This window comes from Seriola dumerili, unplaced genomic scaffold (assembly GCF_002260705.1).
Source record: "Seriola dumerili isolate Sdu_G_001 unplaced genomic scaffold, Sdu_1.0 BDQW01001815.1, whole genome shotgun sequence".
NCBI classification, from domain to species: Eukaryota; Metazoa; Chordata; class Actinopteri; order Carangiformes; family Carangidae; genus Seriola; species Seriola dumerili.
The window spans coordinates 576,311-592,461 of NW_019176070.1; the positions used below are offsets into that span (position 1 = coordinate 576,311).

The 16,151-nt window shown below is 40.5% G+C and overlaps 1 protein-coding gene across 1 annotated transcript in view; it reads right to left on the reverse strand.

Moving 5' to 3' along the window:
• Nucleotides 1-13,064: 13,064 nt before the first annotated feature.
• Nucleotides 13,065-16,151, reverse strand: part of LOC111238960 (transmembrane protein 132C-like) — a 138,694-nt gene continuing 135,607 nt past the window's right edge. Inside the window, exons 9-10 of the mRNA XM_022768696.1 lie at nucleotides 14,953-15,144; nucleotides 13,065-14,386 (exon numbers count right to left, since the gene is read on the reverse strand). Coding sequence (XP_022624417.1) covers nucleotides 13,304-14,386; nucleotides 14,953-15,144 — 1,275 coding nt within the window. The 3' untranslated portion in view covers nucleotides 13,065-13,303. The remainder of the gene's footprint in view (nucleotides 14,387-14,952; nucleotides 15,145-16,151) is intronic.

The following is a 16,151-nucleotide window of genomic DNA, read 5'->3' on the forward strand; positions in this document are numbered from 1 at the left end:
ACAGAAACTAAGAATAAAATTGAATCACTGTAGCTTTTTGCTTGTGATAAGTATGGTGCAGAGCGGGACTGGTACCATGGACAGCTCCCTTTTATGCTGACAGCAGCAAGACCAGAACCTTGTTTCTACCTGGCATCATAATGCAGTCTGTATCTATATATGTTATGTGGATAAGGAAAAACAAATGATAATGTCTGCTGTAAATGCATGCAAAACACATTGGGATCCGATCTCAGCAAGGTGCAAATGCATGGGGAATCTCTCCCATTACCACAACCACCACATGATGTGAATGTGACATTATAGTGTAGAGTCATCCAGCATGCACTATAGCAGTGACCTATACTTGTAAATGTAGTGCTGCAACTATCTGATCCGTTAAACTCTTATCAAACTTGCTTCTACTCACTTGTTGGTATGACACAATTAATTGCTTAAACTTTTGCTTTGATCATTGTCAACTTTCTTTCTTATATTTTCAGCATGGTGTAATAGCCTTGACGTGACCATGTGAAATGTTTTGTTTTTTTACTCTTTTGGTCTGTTAATTAGTTATCTACATAATTTACTTAACGATAGAGACTCCATTTAACATGGTTCTTTATGGCTTAGGTTAGAGAGCTTTCATATCATCAGTTTGCAAAGTGGGGTAATGTTTCTGAAAGGGTGATTCCGTACTGACTCTCATCTTTTGGATTGTTGCCGGTACTTTGCAGCACTGAGAGAAAATTGCCACTCTGTAGCAAACACACATCCTCTGAGTCATAATTCTGGGACAGAGCCAATGACTGCTGTTGTCCTTTCACTCTGACATGAGGTGTGTAGTAAAAGACTCTTCTTTGAACACCAAAATTACCTATTGTGTGCTGTGTCAGTCCAGGAAAACTGGCAGAGGCCTGTTGTTTTTAGTTGTACGATAATGAGGTTGAAAACATTTCATTACATTTTAGTACATTTGTGTATATTGCAACACATGTGAGGTACATCATTCTTTCATGCATATTTTCCTTTCATCAGTTGTATAATGAGGAGCGAGATACATCTGGACACTCAGCAGGGCCATTTAAGCCAACAGAGTATTACAGGCTTTATATGGAAAACAGTAGGACCCCCTACCCAACGTTGAAGTTAACACTTACACACAGCCTCTTTGTAGAGTCTGTATTGATGCATGCAGGCCCCATGGTCTGTATCATGCAGCCTTCATCCTCTATCACAGCCTCCTAATGTCCTGCTGAGATCTCTGACCAGATTGTCTAGGGCTCTGAATTTCACCAGCCAATCAGAGGAGCCGTGGTGAGAGAGCAAACATTGCTGAAATAAAACACTTGCATACTGTATACAACTAGTGGAACATAAAAAGTGAGCAATGGAGGTGTAAAAGTGAAAACTGAAAGTACTATTATTTACCATTTCACTGTTTACAGTTCCAGCATTGTACTATTTAATTTGCTTGTGGGCCGGTGAAGTTACATCTACACAGTAGCCACCAGCTGGTTCTCTTTATCCCGCAATGCAACCGTGTACTGTCAGTATCCGACTTGTGGAGCTCTGGCATCTGGATGGATGAATGGAGGGGAGGGGGAAAGAGAGGAAGAAGGAAGAATTTGCTCCTGTAATGGGGCTATTGTGTCCCCACATGCTCTTTTCCTTCTCTCTAGTGACTAGAGGAGGCATGTGTTGCGCTGGGAGACAGATGGTTTCAAGCAGATTTCTTTTGGAGCCAGGAGGGAGATGGAGGGAGGTAGAGGGAAATGAATGAAAAAAGAGGGAGGGCAGAGGGAGAGAAATAGAGGGGAAAAAAAAAGTGAAGAGATTATGCTCTGGATCCAGAGCTCGCTGTTGGAAATCCTTTGATTTAAAAACACAGCAGTTACAGTAAATCTTGTGTGTTTTAGACAGGATGAAGAATGAAGAAAAACCTCACAGGAATTGTTATAGATGGTATGTTATTTTATAAATTGTCAGTAATGGGTCGGTTCCTTCCTATTATTAGTAGTATGCATTGTATGTAGCTAAGCTAAAAGTATGTCTTTCATATGTATTGTCATGCATAGAAGGAAAGTTAGAGGATCACCAAAGCTAGTGGAATTCATCCTCTGGGGAACATGAATGTCTACACCATATCGTATGGCAATCAAATCAGTTTTTGTCAAGACTTTTCAATGTGAACCAAAAAATGTCAACATGCTGGTGGCACCAGATTTATTAATTGAATTTGGGTTTATACAGAATTGGCCAATATCAATGTTCTCTTTGTCTATAGTGTTATGTAATTACACATTTAGATAATCATTTAAGTGAAAGCAGCAATATTTGTATGATCTTGTATTAAAGCACTCTGGTTCCCTCAAACAGTGGCCTAGATATAAATTTTCAGGTGGAAGTACAGTAATTGCCTGTATGGAACTGGGACTCTGACCTTTCCAGGCGTTAATAACTAGGCCTACTCTGGCCATCAATAATGGTAATTCCAAGTGAAAGGTGCTAACCGTTGCCAAGTTGAAAAAGTGCTTTATCTAAAAGCCACCACTGGCCAGTATCAGGCCCCTGATTCATTTTCTAAGCTGCACAGCAGATTGTTTCAGCCTCCAGAGTCACTTAATCGTGCTCTCATTTGCTGCATAAGTAAAATGACATTTCTCTGCTGCTGCTTCCTCCCAGGCGGTTGGTAAAACGGCACCCAGAATTATTTCCACATTTATAACACTTTTTAATTGAGCTGCCATGTGCTCCAGAAAGCGTTTCTCCCGTCTGCTGCGGAAGCTCCGTTTTCGGCTGTCCATCTGTATTCCAGGGCTCTCCGCCGGTTTGTGAGGCTTTCATTGGAGAGGTTAAACGTCTGGCTGCGATTTGAGCTTCCTACTGTAAGAGGGTTAATTGAATCAGTAATCTATTTACACTTTGCCCCCAATTACTGACTTTATCAAATGCTGAGTCACCGTGGATGTCAGCTAGCACTGAGACAGAAAGATAGCACTTATTGGATTCAAACCACAGTCACTCACTTATCAAAATACCAAAATTAGCTGCACTTGATCCACTCTAAACTCTTACTTACAGGAACTCTCAAACTTAAGTTTTAAACAGGTGGAATGAACAAAAAGTGTATTACAAATTGCATTACTTGGATATTAAACTTGTCATGTTGCGTGATAAAAGAATACTAGCTGAGTTTTTGTCAACATTGTAAAACGCTCTCAGTAAAGGGGTCACAAAATGGTGCAGGCAGCCTTAAAGCTGCAGACTTAGCAGTACAGTAAGCCCAGCTCCCTGACAGAGAGGCAGAAGGGGCTTGACAGGGTATGTCAGGGCAGCAAATAAATGTTTGAATGGGAGAGTGGGCCCTAAGAAAGGAAGCGTGCACTTGCAGACAGGCTGACACCACCCAGATAATGGAGCTGCCAGAGCCTTTCCCACATTACATCTCACCTCACCAAAACACAATCACAAGAAAACACAACCACTTGCACATGCAGACATGGTCCCACGCACAAATACGCACACACATACTTTACATGTACTGTACACAGATATGTCACATACATACGCTCTCAAGATTTACCTGAGAGGAAGACGGGTAGAAAGTGTGAGTAGACGATGCTTCATTGATTAGAGGCTAAGGCGTAGGGCTCAACTGAGAAACCACCTCTCCTCCATGTATTGGTAATCTCCCCTGTCAGCTCTTAGAAACAAGCTGTAATTTGATAAATCGCTGGGCTCAGAGGAAGTGAAAATAGGCTTGACAGTGCGGGGGCCTCCCATCCCCTGACACTGAACATCTGATCCTTTTTAACAGCACATTAAATATAGAACCCCTTTCTTCCATGGCTTCATATTAAGAGACATGCTAACACTTTGTGTTGCCAGCAAAAGAGTAGGATTAAAAAAGCAAAAAGCTGTGGTTATCACAACAGAATGGCAGGAAAAGTGCAGGCCTGTATGGCCCGGGTTGTATTTTCTCTGAAACAATTCACAACTGTGAACCGCTACCTTCGATCAGTAGTTTGGAGTGGCTGTTTCAGGTCTGTTCACCTGTGTGCACAGGTGGTTGAGCCAGGCAATAATAATATCCCGAGCAACCTGGTTACAATGCACTGCACAATAATACAACACCACAAACTAGTCTCAAAAGTGACCATAGTGTGAATCAACACCCCACTGACAATCTTAGTGGAAAAAAGGGAAAAGAAAGAACCTTCAAAAGCTATAAAAAGGTAGCATTGTTGCAAAGGTATTGCATTGGATTGCATTTATATTGTAGAGGTTTTCCAGTAAAAATTGTGTGTACCTGCGGTATGTTTTTCATTGTCTGCACACTATAGCAGGGGCCATCGTGTGTTCTTTTCTATACACAATAGTAGTATAAGAGGAGGTTCATGTATTTTCACAATATGATATCTTTCACTTTAAAGAGGTGTCAGCTGGAGTGTGTAGATATGCAAAGTGGACTCTCAGCCGCTGCACCGGTCACAGTCTAGGCTGAACCTCTCCTACAGTAACTTGCAGCTTATTTTGTGCAACATGTGTAGTGTAAATGAAACTCTGTGTCCAGGTGCAGAATCATTACTCGTTCCTGGTAATGTGTGAAAGGAGAACGAAACAGAAATACTGAGTCAAGGCATTTTGTGTGTCTGTTAACACGGCATATGCTGTTCGTGATACAGCCTCGTTCAGGGTCCTCCGAATAAGTTCTCAGTGTTGGGCAGTCATGTTGCTACAAAGCACTGCTGCATGTAGGTCAAACTGTAAACTGAAAAAAAAACCTGGTTTACCTGTTGGACTGTGGAAAATGATAAAAATACTGAATTGAAATGTTTGCACCTGAAGACAGCACATTGACATGTACCTGTTCATTTATTGTAGAGAGGAAAAAAAGATATGTTTATCACGGAAGCTTCCTGTAGGAAACGAAGCTTAAACATATGCTCTCCCCAAAAGTGCTGATATCAAGCGGAAAAAAACGCGCGTGTGTGTGCGTGTGTCTGTCTGTGTGTGTGTGTGTGTGTGTGTGTGTGTGTGTGTGTGTGTGTGCTTTCTCCTGCTGGCATTGTTTTTTTTCTGTAGATCTTTTACTGGGAAAGTGCTGGCCAATATTTTTCTGTCTATGACTATACACAAAAACAAACACACTTGTACAATGCTGCCTGCTTAGTGCATGAACAATAGCAGACACACACAAAAAACACAGAACACATTTGGTGTAAGCAGCTTCACCTCATTATGTTCTTGGTACCTGCTGGCAATTGTATTTAATTATTTTAACCTGAATTTATCCAGGGGAAAGATGAGTTATATAAAAAAAAGAAGCTCTGCTCAGGGTTTATTTATTTGAGTTAAATTAGTGGCAAATTTAGAGATATTTGTGTCCATATCTAAATGGCAAATACTGAAATGCATTGTGTTCCAGATTTATTCTCCCTTTTTTTTTTCTCTCTTCTTTTTTTTAGCCTTGGGTGCTGCTTTGCATGAATAACACACCCATTACATGATGATAAAACACTGCAACACAGGGCAAGAGGTTTCTCAGCATGAAACTGACAGCTCTATGAAATATATATATATATATATATATATATATATATATCTTACTTATCAGATGTTTCACAGGTTGTGGAAAGTAGCTCTACTTCTTACTATTTAGAATGACAAATGCTAAGGAGAGGCAGGGTAATAATAGTATGGGCAATGACACTGGAAGTCGAAGGGCTGGGACACTGTGATCTGTGAGACCATTTTGCAACTTCACACTTCCTTACTCTGTAAAGTACCTTGTGATAATGTATGCTATGAATTAGGCGCTGTATAAATAAAATTGAATTGAAAGTGATTTTAATCCTATGCTGTGCTGCCTGTTTAAATGCAGGATTGGCACAGCTATGCAGCCTCATTGGTAACTTCATATTTAGTACTGAAAAGAGGCCAGTTTGTCCTGCAAGATATCTCTTATCTCTATTTTTCTGCAGTCATTTAATCTGTTACTGAAACCTGAACCTGTTTTCCTAAAACAAATGAAAGAGAAACGAGCGTCTCATCCACATCAGTGCACAATAAAGACACCAATTTCCAGGAAACTTATTTCCACTGTGGGACCTCCATCATGGTGAAGTCATGAGCGCTGCGATACAGTATTAGATAGGAGGTGCTGGGTTGAGCAGGGTTTAGCGCTGATAGTTGCAGACACAATTCTCTCCACAGCTCACTGTCTGACAACCAGACAGATTGAACTTATGAACACAGACACCAAAGAGTCTCCTCCTGTCATTTTTTTGGCAGCAAACAGACAAAAAAAAAAAAAGTGAGTGGGGCAGGGGATGCTCGTCAAAAATTCATGTCACAAATAATTTAGGAGATGGCTTTAATTGACTGTCACACTTACTGTTTGTTTTTTTGGGGGGTTTTTTTTATAGGAAAAGCTTTAAATAGTATTTTTATTTCACTGCAAAATATCTTTTTTTTGCTTGACTCTGGCATGCAGTTGTGAAATTATTTTCCAAGTGAGCTCTATAGATGTTAGCAGATTGTTTCTCCAAAGTGGTAGCAATAGGATAAACTGAACCGAATGCCAAATGCAATGTCCAACATCAGTGGTGAAAGTCAAGATGAACACAATGCTCTCGCTCATCAAGTGCAAATGCTCCAACTGCTTCCCAGTAGTCTATTTACTCCATGGCTTCTGGTGACAGAACGCCTCATTTAACCATGCTGCATTAGCACAGTGACTGTGTGTAAAGACGGGCCAACTGGGCTTTGAAACCAGGCCAAGCAAGTTTTAACCTCTGAGGAGTCACTCGGACTCTGGCACACAAATCCGCACAAGGGGATGTCACAGGCAGCGGAGTAAAGGCTTAAACCTGTCCCATAGTTAAATTCCAACATTTGAAGGCCAGAACCACAGACTCTTAGGTATTAGGACAGTCTCTCACTGCATTCATCACTCAGACCCCCACATCAGGTTTCCCATTGAAGCATCAGCTGTTGAACAGACTGGGCAGAGGCAGTCCATCACCAACCTATTTATTCTGTGTTACTGTCCCGCTGCTGCTTGTGAGCAGCATAAAGCTTATTGTAGCATAAAATAGAGGAAATGGTTGGCAGTGTGACACTGTTAATATGGCAGGTTTTGCTAACTGGTATCATTATCATCCCAGACCAGATAATCAGACTTTGAAGCTGATGTTGCAGCAATTCTGTTTCTCTTCAGTGATCTGTCTGTTTGCTTTGGTTTTATCATTGAGGGAAGTCAGATAGGAGCCGACCGACTGTTTTATTGAAAACACCGGAGGCAATCTGAATTGTGAAACGTGAATGTCGGATATCTTCATTTGAATTAATGACTAGTCCAAACTCAAATTCAAGGTATCTTCAGTGCTGTTTTGAGTCATTTTGACTAAGTTCAATATTTAATTTGGCACATTTACAGATATCTCAAACTAAGATATTATGAGTCAAAATTTTATTTTAGATAATCAGAGACTGGAGTTATGACCAGACCATTTGAAAGAGAGATAACTATGACCTGGACGAATGAGAACATTCACAGACAGACCAGTCAGAACTACATTATGCATATCTTGAATTTGAGTTATGACTTGTCATAATTTGAATGAAGATATCTGAAATGCACATTTTGGACTGACAAAACTGCATGTAGACATCTCTAGATTCTCTTAGATTCTCCATACAACACCACGGATAAGTCTCACTAATGGGAACTTAATCAGAAATGTCTTACATTTTTACCAGTAAAATATAATTAGAAACACTTTAAATTAAAGTTTAGTTACAGTGTAGATACTTTTAATCTAAAGTGTCAATCTTACACATGTGAAAAGGGCTCGCTGTATGCTACCTGTTACTGCAGACTGACAATTTAAAAGGTTCACCAATGTATAGATTAGCAGATATTCAAATTTTTTTCTTTCAATAAACTTTTCTTTAATCCAGAAGACATTTTGGCAAGGCTTTAACACTATATTGTTAACACATTAACAACAACTGGCATCTGTTATTTTTTATTTTATTTTATTTTATTTTTTATTCCTGAACTTCCCTTCTCTACAAGACTATTTTCAAGGGCAGATCTCTTAGCCTGGTCTGTCATTGCGGCGTCGTGCTGCAGAACAAAGAAACCAGCGAGCAAGCCATCATTATCACTTCAGGGACCCAGAATACACATTCCCCACAGGACGATGGCAAACACAGACCTAAAAACAAAAATACCATCAGAGATAAAATAAGCAAAAATTAAATTCCAGAGGAAAGTAGAAGTGATGCTCTATGTTCTGTTGAAGGGGGTGCGTTAACAGCTGCAGCCTCATCTTGGCGCTCAATAAGGCCATCACCACAGGGATTTCCAATGATCAACTGCACGTAGCTAAAAATGCCACCATTCGTTTCCCTTAATGAACTATTCATTGTTTTTCAAGGCTGCATCAAGTCTCTTATTATGACATTCTCTAAGGCTCTGATGCATCTCACAGAGTTGTGTACAACTGTAGACGGAGCCGGTTCTCATTTGTGGTCTGTATCCCCACCAAGAGCAGTGTTTCAATGTCAGCAGAATAAAGGAAACAATACCACATTCAAACCTGCTTTAATTACACTGGTCTAACCCATAAATCATATTGACGCACACACACATGCAGCACTAACACACACATTCACACAAGATAATTCTTCTCAGTTTATCTACACCCACCTGATGACAAGAACGCATGCAGTGTGCCAGCAGGAATCGCCCTGGCCAGTGTACAGTGTACACAGGCATGTAAACAACTGTAATTCTTGCAAGCCCTCATGTCTCCAATAGCTTCTACACCAGACCAAGGTTTGTTTCCAAAATAAATTTGGCTTAAATTAATGAACAGAGCAACAATACTTAATCATCATGTGTGACACTGTATTTGTGCAAACACACTTTAATACACGGGATGTGGATGGAGGCACATGGATGGAGACGGCAGACAATAAATTGCTTTGTGGGATTAAAAAGGAGGGCTAGTTTTGAATGTTTTTTGTTTTATTCAGCATAAAGGAACTGAATGTGTTGTTTTTGCTGTTTTTCTCTGTTTTATTCTATTGTTGATTGAGTGTTTTTGTGTTTTGTACTGTGGCTTAGACAAAATGAGCAATCTTTGGTATAATATTGGCCATGGTTGTGGCGTGGCTCTTGCAATATCAGTCGGTTGGTCCACCACCTCGGTCCAAACTGAAATATTTCAAAATGTTTTAGATGGATGGCTATGAAATTAGCTACGGCTACCCATGATGCTCAGAGGATAAATCTTAATGACTTTGCTGATTATCTTTCCTCAAGTGCAACCAACAAGTTTTCACTAATCCTTTTGGTACATTCATTCATGGTTCCCAGGTAATGACTCCTAATGACCCCTGACTGCCATTGTGACCATGTTAGCATGCCGATATTAGCATTTAGCTCAAAAAACACCCTCACAGTGTCGCCAGGAGCTGCTGTAGACTTTTGCAGACTAGACAATCGATTTTAATTGAAGAAAAATTATTGTAGTTTTATTTATGAAAATAGTTTGAGCCCTATTGTAATCTACCAACATAAGACTATGGATCCTCATTTAGATAGAGTAAGACTCTGGACCAAAACAATTTTCAGCTATGTAACTGCTTATAGTCTGAATATGAAGAAATTGGGCTTACTGTAAAATCTATTTTTGGAATACATATTCTTGTATTTCTATTTTAAAAAGAACTCAAATGGACCCTTTCCCTTTTTTTTTTTTTTTTTCTTTTTTTTTGTGGACAGTCTTCTTGGGGTTCCCAGACCTGTCTCTCAGAATCATTTTTTGAGAGTGCAAACCGACTTTAGAGGATAGGGTAATGAGTGCAGCGTAAACCCTGGATGAAGGTCAATTCTCTGCAAATCACATTTGGTATCTCGTCATTTTGTGTCAGTTCGTGAGTCGTGCCGGTTTTGTCAGCGGTGATAGAGAGATGGCCTCGAGGTGGTGGATTGATAGGGGACATCAGCAGTATAATTGGTGATGCTCGGCCTAACCCGCATGTCAAAGGAAAGAAAATGAAAGGAGAAGCAAAGGAGAGAGAGTCTCGTTGAGGATGGTTGGCATAGCAACAGTTGGAAAATTTGTGAAATGGGATAACTAGTGATGTATCCGCAGAGTGAATGTCAGTGGAGATGGTTTGTAATGGTGACAGGGTTCTGTTCTATTATACCTGATGGGAGCTGTCAGTTAGTTAGGGTGCTTGACTTCAAACTCAGAGAGCCCCTGTGTCAGCCACAGGAGTACCTGGCAGTTCAGTGTCGAGGACATAGGCGCAAGTCTGAGAGCTTTAAGAGTGACGAGTGAAAGGCAGCTGCAGCAGTTTGGAGTGCCTCAGTGACAGGGGGGCAGAGAATGGAGCGGAGGGGAGTTTGTGGTCCAGTGTGATAAGAAGAAGCTCCATTGAGATGTTGGTAAGAAGATTTTTCGAAAAAGGAACAAAAGAAAGCAACACAGGTATTTAGGTTTTTACATGAAAAGCATTGAGGTTGGTCTTGCAAAGATGTGTAAGTTAATGACTACAGAAAGGTAGGATGCAACCAGAGTGGTATTTAAAAAAAGATGACAGGAAAAAATGGAGTAGACAGTTAGTGATGGATTCAAGGAGTAAGGAGGGGGTGAAGACGGACAAGCTGTGGGACTTCATCTGTGGGGTAACAACAAGACGTAGTCAGGGAGATGACAGTAGGGCCAGAGGCTCACTAATAGTATCTGACAGAATTGACCCGAGTCTTTCACCCTTCGCTTCAACTGAGTCTTTTATATATTACAAATGTACCACTTGTAATTAATAATGAATAGCACCAGAAGGCCATGTAGCATATAAAAGAATGTGTAAAATATATTATAGGCATTGTCCCTTTATAGGTACCTTCGCATTAATAATACATTGAACTATTTTGGAATCGTTGTTTACCCAAGAACTTAACGTAGAGTTGCACAATATCAATTTGGATGTTGAACAGACTGTTATTTTTTACATCTGCTGAAATTAATTGACTTAAATAAATATAAAAAGGTTTGTAAACAGCATCACTATCAATCACTGTTTCTTTTTCAAAATAAAATGTTTACAACCTTTAGACTTTACTGGTAAGCTGGGGACACGTCCTCGGGTTCGCTTTAATTAGGGGGCAAATTATATCTGAGTAGATTCATAGGTACAATAAGTGGGAAAGACAAATTGCATAGGAAATGCCACATTAACATGTAATAAGACTGAACTAAGTAATCTCTAATTAGGTTGCCCTTTTAAAAAGGGTGCATGTCTGTGATCCTGTAGAAAAAGACTAATTGTCTGAATGGGTTACATGCTTTTTAGGGTTCTGGTGGACTTGGCCTAGAACCTTTTTAACAGCAGATTATGATACTCAAGTGATACAGGTATTATTACACTGTGCTTAATGCAGATGATAAGAGTGCTGGATACTGCTTTATTTTTGAATAGTTATGTTTGACTTCTTGTACTTAGGTATTTCTGTTTCTCCAACTCACTGCTTCTTTTTATCCACTAATGCATCAATTAACATCTAAACATGTAGCCCCTATAATGAAGCTCATGAATATGACATTGTTGCCTTTTTGCCTAATTCTAATCATAATGTGAGGTGGAACAACTCACAGATAAAACTAACAGATACCTTTTTCCTGACCATTTTCTCTTTTGCAGATAAATGTCTAGCACACAATTAGGTAGAGAAACTACAGGAATATCTGGCTGCATCAATGGTTCATAATGGCGGGATGATCGGTGCAAGATAACTTATCTCTCCTGCCTCAGCTGGCAGCTGCACCGACTGTCAACAACAACAGGCACTTCATTTTGATATTTGAGGAAGCCACTGTCTGTGTACTCACATAAACCAGTCGGATGAGCAGAACTAGACGGACTGAAGGAAGAATTCGTCAGACAGATCAATGAATCACACAGCAGCATGATGGAGAAGAGTCACCTTCAGTTTTAATTAGTCCAGCAGCCAATTTTTAAAACAGAGATATAAAAGGATGGGCTTGACTAATACTGACACATGACAAACGTAGTGAAGAGGTCAGATTTGGGCTTTCATTCACACAGTTTGTGATCATTTGTTCACTGACTGTCATGACTCCTTCTGCGGGATCCCAAATGTCATAAACAGAATTTTAAGAAATTGTATTTACTGATCTCCACCTAATTCAGACCATATTAGCTGTAAACTGGACTGATTTTTATGGAACATTATAAATGAAGGAATTGAGTTGACATTATTTATGTGATTGTCTATTGATACTCTTGATGTTGATCAGTGGTTTAGCGTAACTTGTTCTGATTTAATCGTAATGTCAGGCCGTTTATATTTAAATGTAAAAAGTCTAGAATTTATGATGTATGCAGCAGAATCGAAGAGGGTCGTATAAATAATAACATTAACCTAAGAAGGGGAAATGTAGGGGGCTAACAAAAGTTTGTCAACCAATATCAACATATTGAAACCAACCCAAAACTCAGCTCCACAATGAATGAGTGCAGTAATACTAAACTGACATGTCTCCAGAGGTATTGGTATTAGCTATCTACACACTTTCATTTCAGGTGCCAGATCAGCCTCCTCTTTAATAACGTCATGCATGGATCTGGTTTCTGGAGACAAAACAGAAACAAAACTAAAAACAAAGCCAAAACATAACCAAACAGCACTTTTACAAAATGTTACTATACATATCATACCTCCAAATCAAACTCTGCATTTATATACAATACAAAATTGCTTTGAATTCTTCTCTCCTAGAATCTAATTGCTGACAGGTGGTACAGGGCATACAGCAACTCTAAAATAAAAGCAACAAAGCGCAAAAAGTACAACAAATACAACATTAAAACATGATGATTAAAAAAGAAAAGAAAAAAAAACGTTAAACAAAGTACATGGCGCATAGAAAAGGAAACTGAACCTCAATTAAAGACAAAGAACAAACATTTAAGTTAAGCAACAACTATCAAGTTCACATTTCCCCCTTTTTATAACTATTCTGTGGTGCTGTGGCAAATCATGTCTTGTGGTAGTCTGTTTCTTGACCCTTTCTGAGTACTGTCATGGTAACAACAGAGGCTGAACGCACTGCCCTGTTGTTGGAGTGAGGTACAGTTTAACAGCAGCCCCAGTCTGTTTTCTGCACCCACCATACTTTTCCTCTTTCCTCTTCCTCCCTCCAGCCCTCATCCCCTCCATATTCTGAAGGCATTCAGGTGAGTTTCTCTTTAGTTCGTTGAAAACACCCAGCACCCCCTATGCAATGTTCTTAATTGCATTCTCATTCAGCTTTTCCATGTAGTTCCTCAGATCCTTCGAGTCCCCAAGCTCAATGTCCGGACATACCCATTTTATCTCACTGGTCTGCACTAGTGCTAATGGGCTGAGCACAGGACAGCCATTACTGGACTTGACATTGGAAAAGGTGGTGAACTTCACCCTCTTTCTCTTGGTGGTGGGTGAGTTAAGCGACTCATTCCTGTGATCCCTCCCACTCGAACTACATCCTCCCACACCAGTATTACCACGCTGGACGCCTCCATTTAATAGTTGACTGCCTTCCTCTAGGGTGCCACTCAGCTCATCCTGCTGCTGTTGCTGCAGACATAGCCCCTCCTCTTGGCCCAGCCAAACCCAGTCGTGAGCGTGGGGCATTGCCTCTGGGGCCTCCAGGGACAGGTGCTTGCTACGGTATTTGTATGCGTAAGAAATGCAGTTAATGAGAAAGACCAGGATGGCTAGGCAGAAGACTCCCAGCAGGGCATACATACCAATCTCCAGGTCTGTCAGGCCTCGGCGAGACGGCAACAAGTCCTCATCAGTGCTGCGGCTCCGAGGCAGCTCAGCCTGGTCTGGATATTCAGAGAATTCGCCTGGGATTCTAGTACCACTATCGGCCGATAGACGACCCCCATTAGGCCTCACTGGAACATGGCCTCTGATGGTAGTGGCTCCACGGTTGATCAATCCAGTTTCCATGTCAGAGATAGATCCACCATAATATGGAGGATCAGGCCTTGTTCGCCGATCTCCTGGTTGTCTGTATTGCTCTTCTGGCTGACTAAACCTTACCTGTACGTTTGCCATTCCAGTGGCTAAAACAGTACGTCGCTTGCCCTTCTGGCACACTTCTGATGGGCTCATTTCAACACGCACAAGCAAACCTTGACCTTCGCCCTTGGCCACAATGATGGGCCACTTCCATGTTGGACTTCGCTGCACTGCTACCACTTGTTCATCCAAAGAAGTGGCTGCTAGAGTAAAATGGGCTGGGTTGTAGTTGTCTAGAGGAGTCATGGATCCATCGCTGAACTGAAGCCATGCACTGATGAGTGACTCCTAAAAGAAACAAAAAAACAGACACAGACAAACAGAAATTGGTACAACAGCAGTAACCCAGTGTAAATAACCCTGAAAATAACTCCAAAAACAATAATCTCCTCATTTCCTATTAATGCATAAAGATGACTGGAAACAGTGGAACATGGTGAAGTCAAAGTGAGGCTTAATTACAGTAGAAAGGCTCGTTGAAAGAATTGGATAGAGTGCATTTGAAACTATTCTCCTGAAAGCCAAATATTCTCTTCTCTCTAAGGGAAGAGACAGTAGCCTTCCTCCATTTGAAATTATAATTACAGGAATAACAGAGTGGTTCACTGGTAGGATATGCAAATCAAAGAGATGGCTTCCCTATATCAAGAGTGAATTAATTATACAAGAAAAATTACAATGAATATCATAGACTCCATAATAACCCTGATCCAACCCTGAACTTGTAATCCAAATACAATGCACAGTACAGTGCTAGTACAGTAAAGATTAGACTTTCTCTCCTCTAATGACACGTTAAAGGATGATTAATAGTGTCAAGTGCTGCAAGATATTTGGATGTCTTCGAGTCGTACCTGTTTGAGTGATTCACTGACTTCCTGTGTGGTTGCAGTGGCGACGATGGCCCTGTTGCTCCCTGGGCTGAGCTGCAAGGACAGCGAGAGTCCAGATACCAACTGCACCCCAAGCTCTGTCACACTCACTTTATCATCCAGCACCCTGATTCTCCTCTCAGCCAGGACCGATGACGTGAGAGGGGACAGCACCTGCAACACATGCAAACACTTGCTACTCATGGTAGTCTATTAAGATCCGAGATGACATTGTTAGTGCGAATTAAGAGGAAGAGCCAATTTGCTAGAGGCTATTGTTGTTGATGAAGGTGTCACTGTAGATGATAAGATATCCAGGAACTGTGCAAGCTAAAAGCCTGCACTCTGTTTGTTGAGAAATGCCTTTGTAGTTGCTTTTCTGAATTTAGTCATACTCACTTGGTTCTAGTGGTACGCAAAACAAAACAAAACTTGCATTAAAACAGATATTCAGACCCACATTCACCCACAGCTTTAATGGGTTGCCACCCTTAAGCTCAGTGTTATAAAACAAAAATACATCTTCTCAGAGTACACTGCTTTATGTCAAATATAGGCCTATATCTCTACTCAACAAGTCGTACAGCGTTTGGAACCACCCTCCCAAACGACACTTATAAAACTACTATTGAAAGGGCATTGCTTATCAGTGTCTGCGAAAATCTATACAAGTCACAGATGGAAAAATACATTTACACTATAATAGGGTCAGGGAGAGACCCGGGTTTAGGTTAGTATTTGTATTTTGTTAATGTTTTAAACATTACATTTTGGTTGGGGTAAGAATTATTACCTTGTTTGGACAGGGACCTTCGTTGTCATTTTTCCTATCGTAACCACATGATTATTGTTAATGGGAACAATCTCGGCCATGGTTCAGAGAACCTAACATTGCCTGTCTGAAGGAAACAGGAAGCAAACAGCAGTCTCCTATGACAAAGTTGTAAGCTCTGTTAGAAAAACATCTTGGTTTGAGTTAAAATTACCAATTTGTTATGGTAAGGAGACCTTCATTGTCATGGTTAAAATAATTATCACATGGCTGGGGAAAGATTACAGTCAAGGTTAAAAGGAACCAAAGTTCAGGGATTTACAGTGGTCTACTGTGGCGAAGGCTGTTTGTTGACACATCTATCCACCTTGATCTCCTCTGTGGAGTTTGCCGCTCACTACTCTTATAT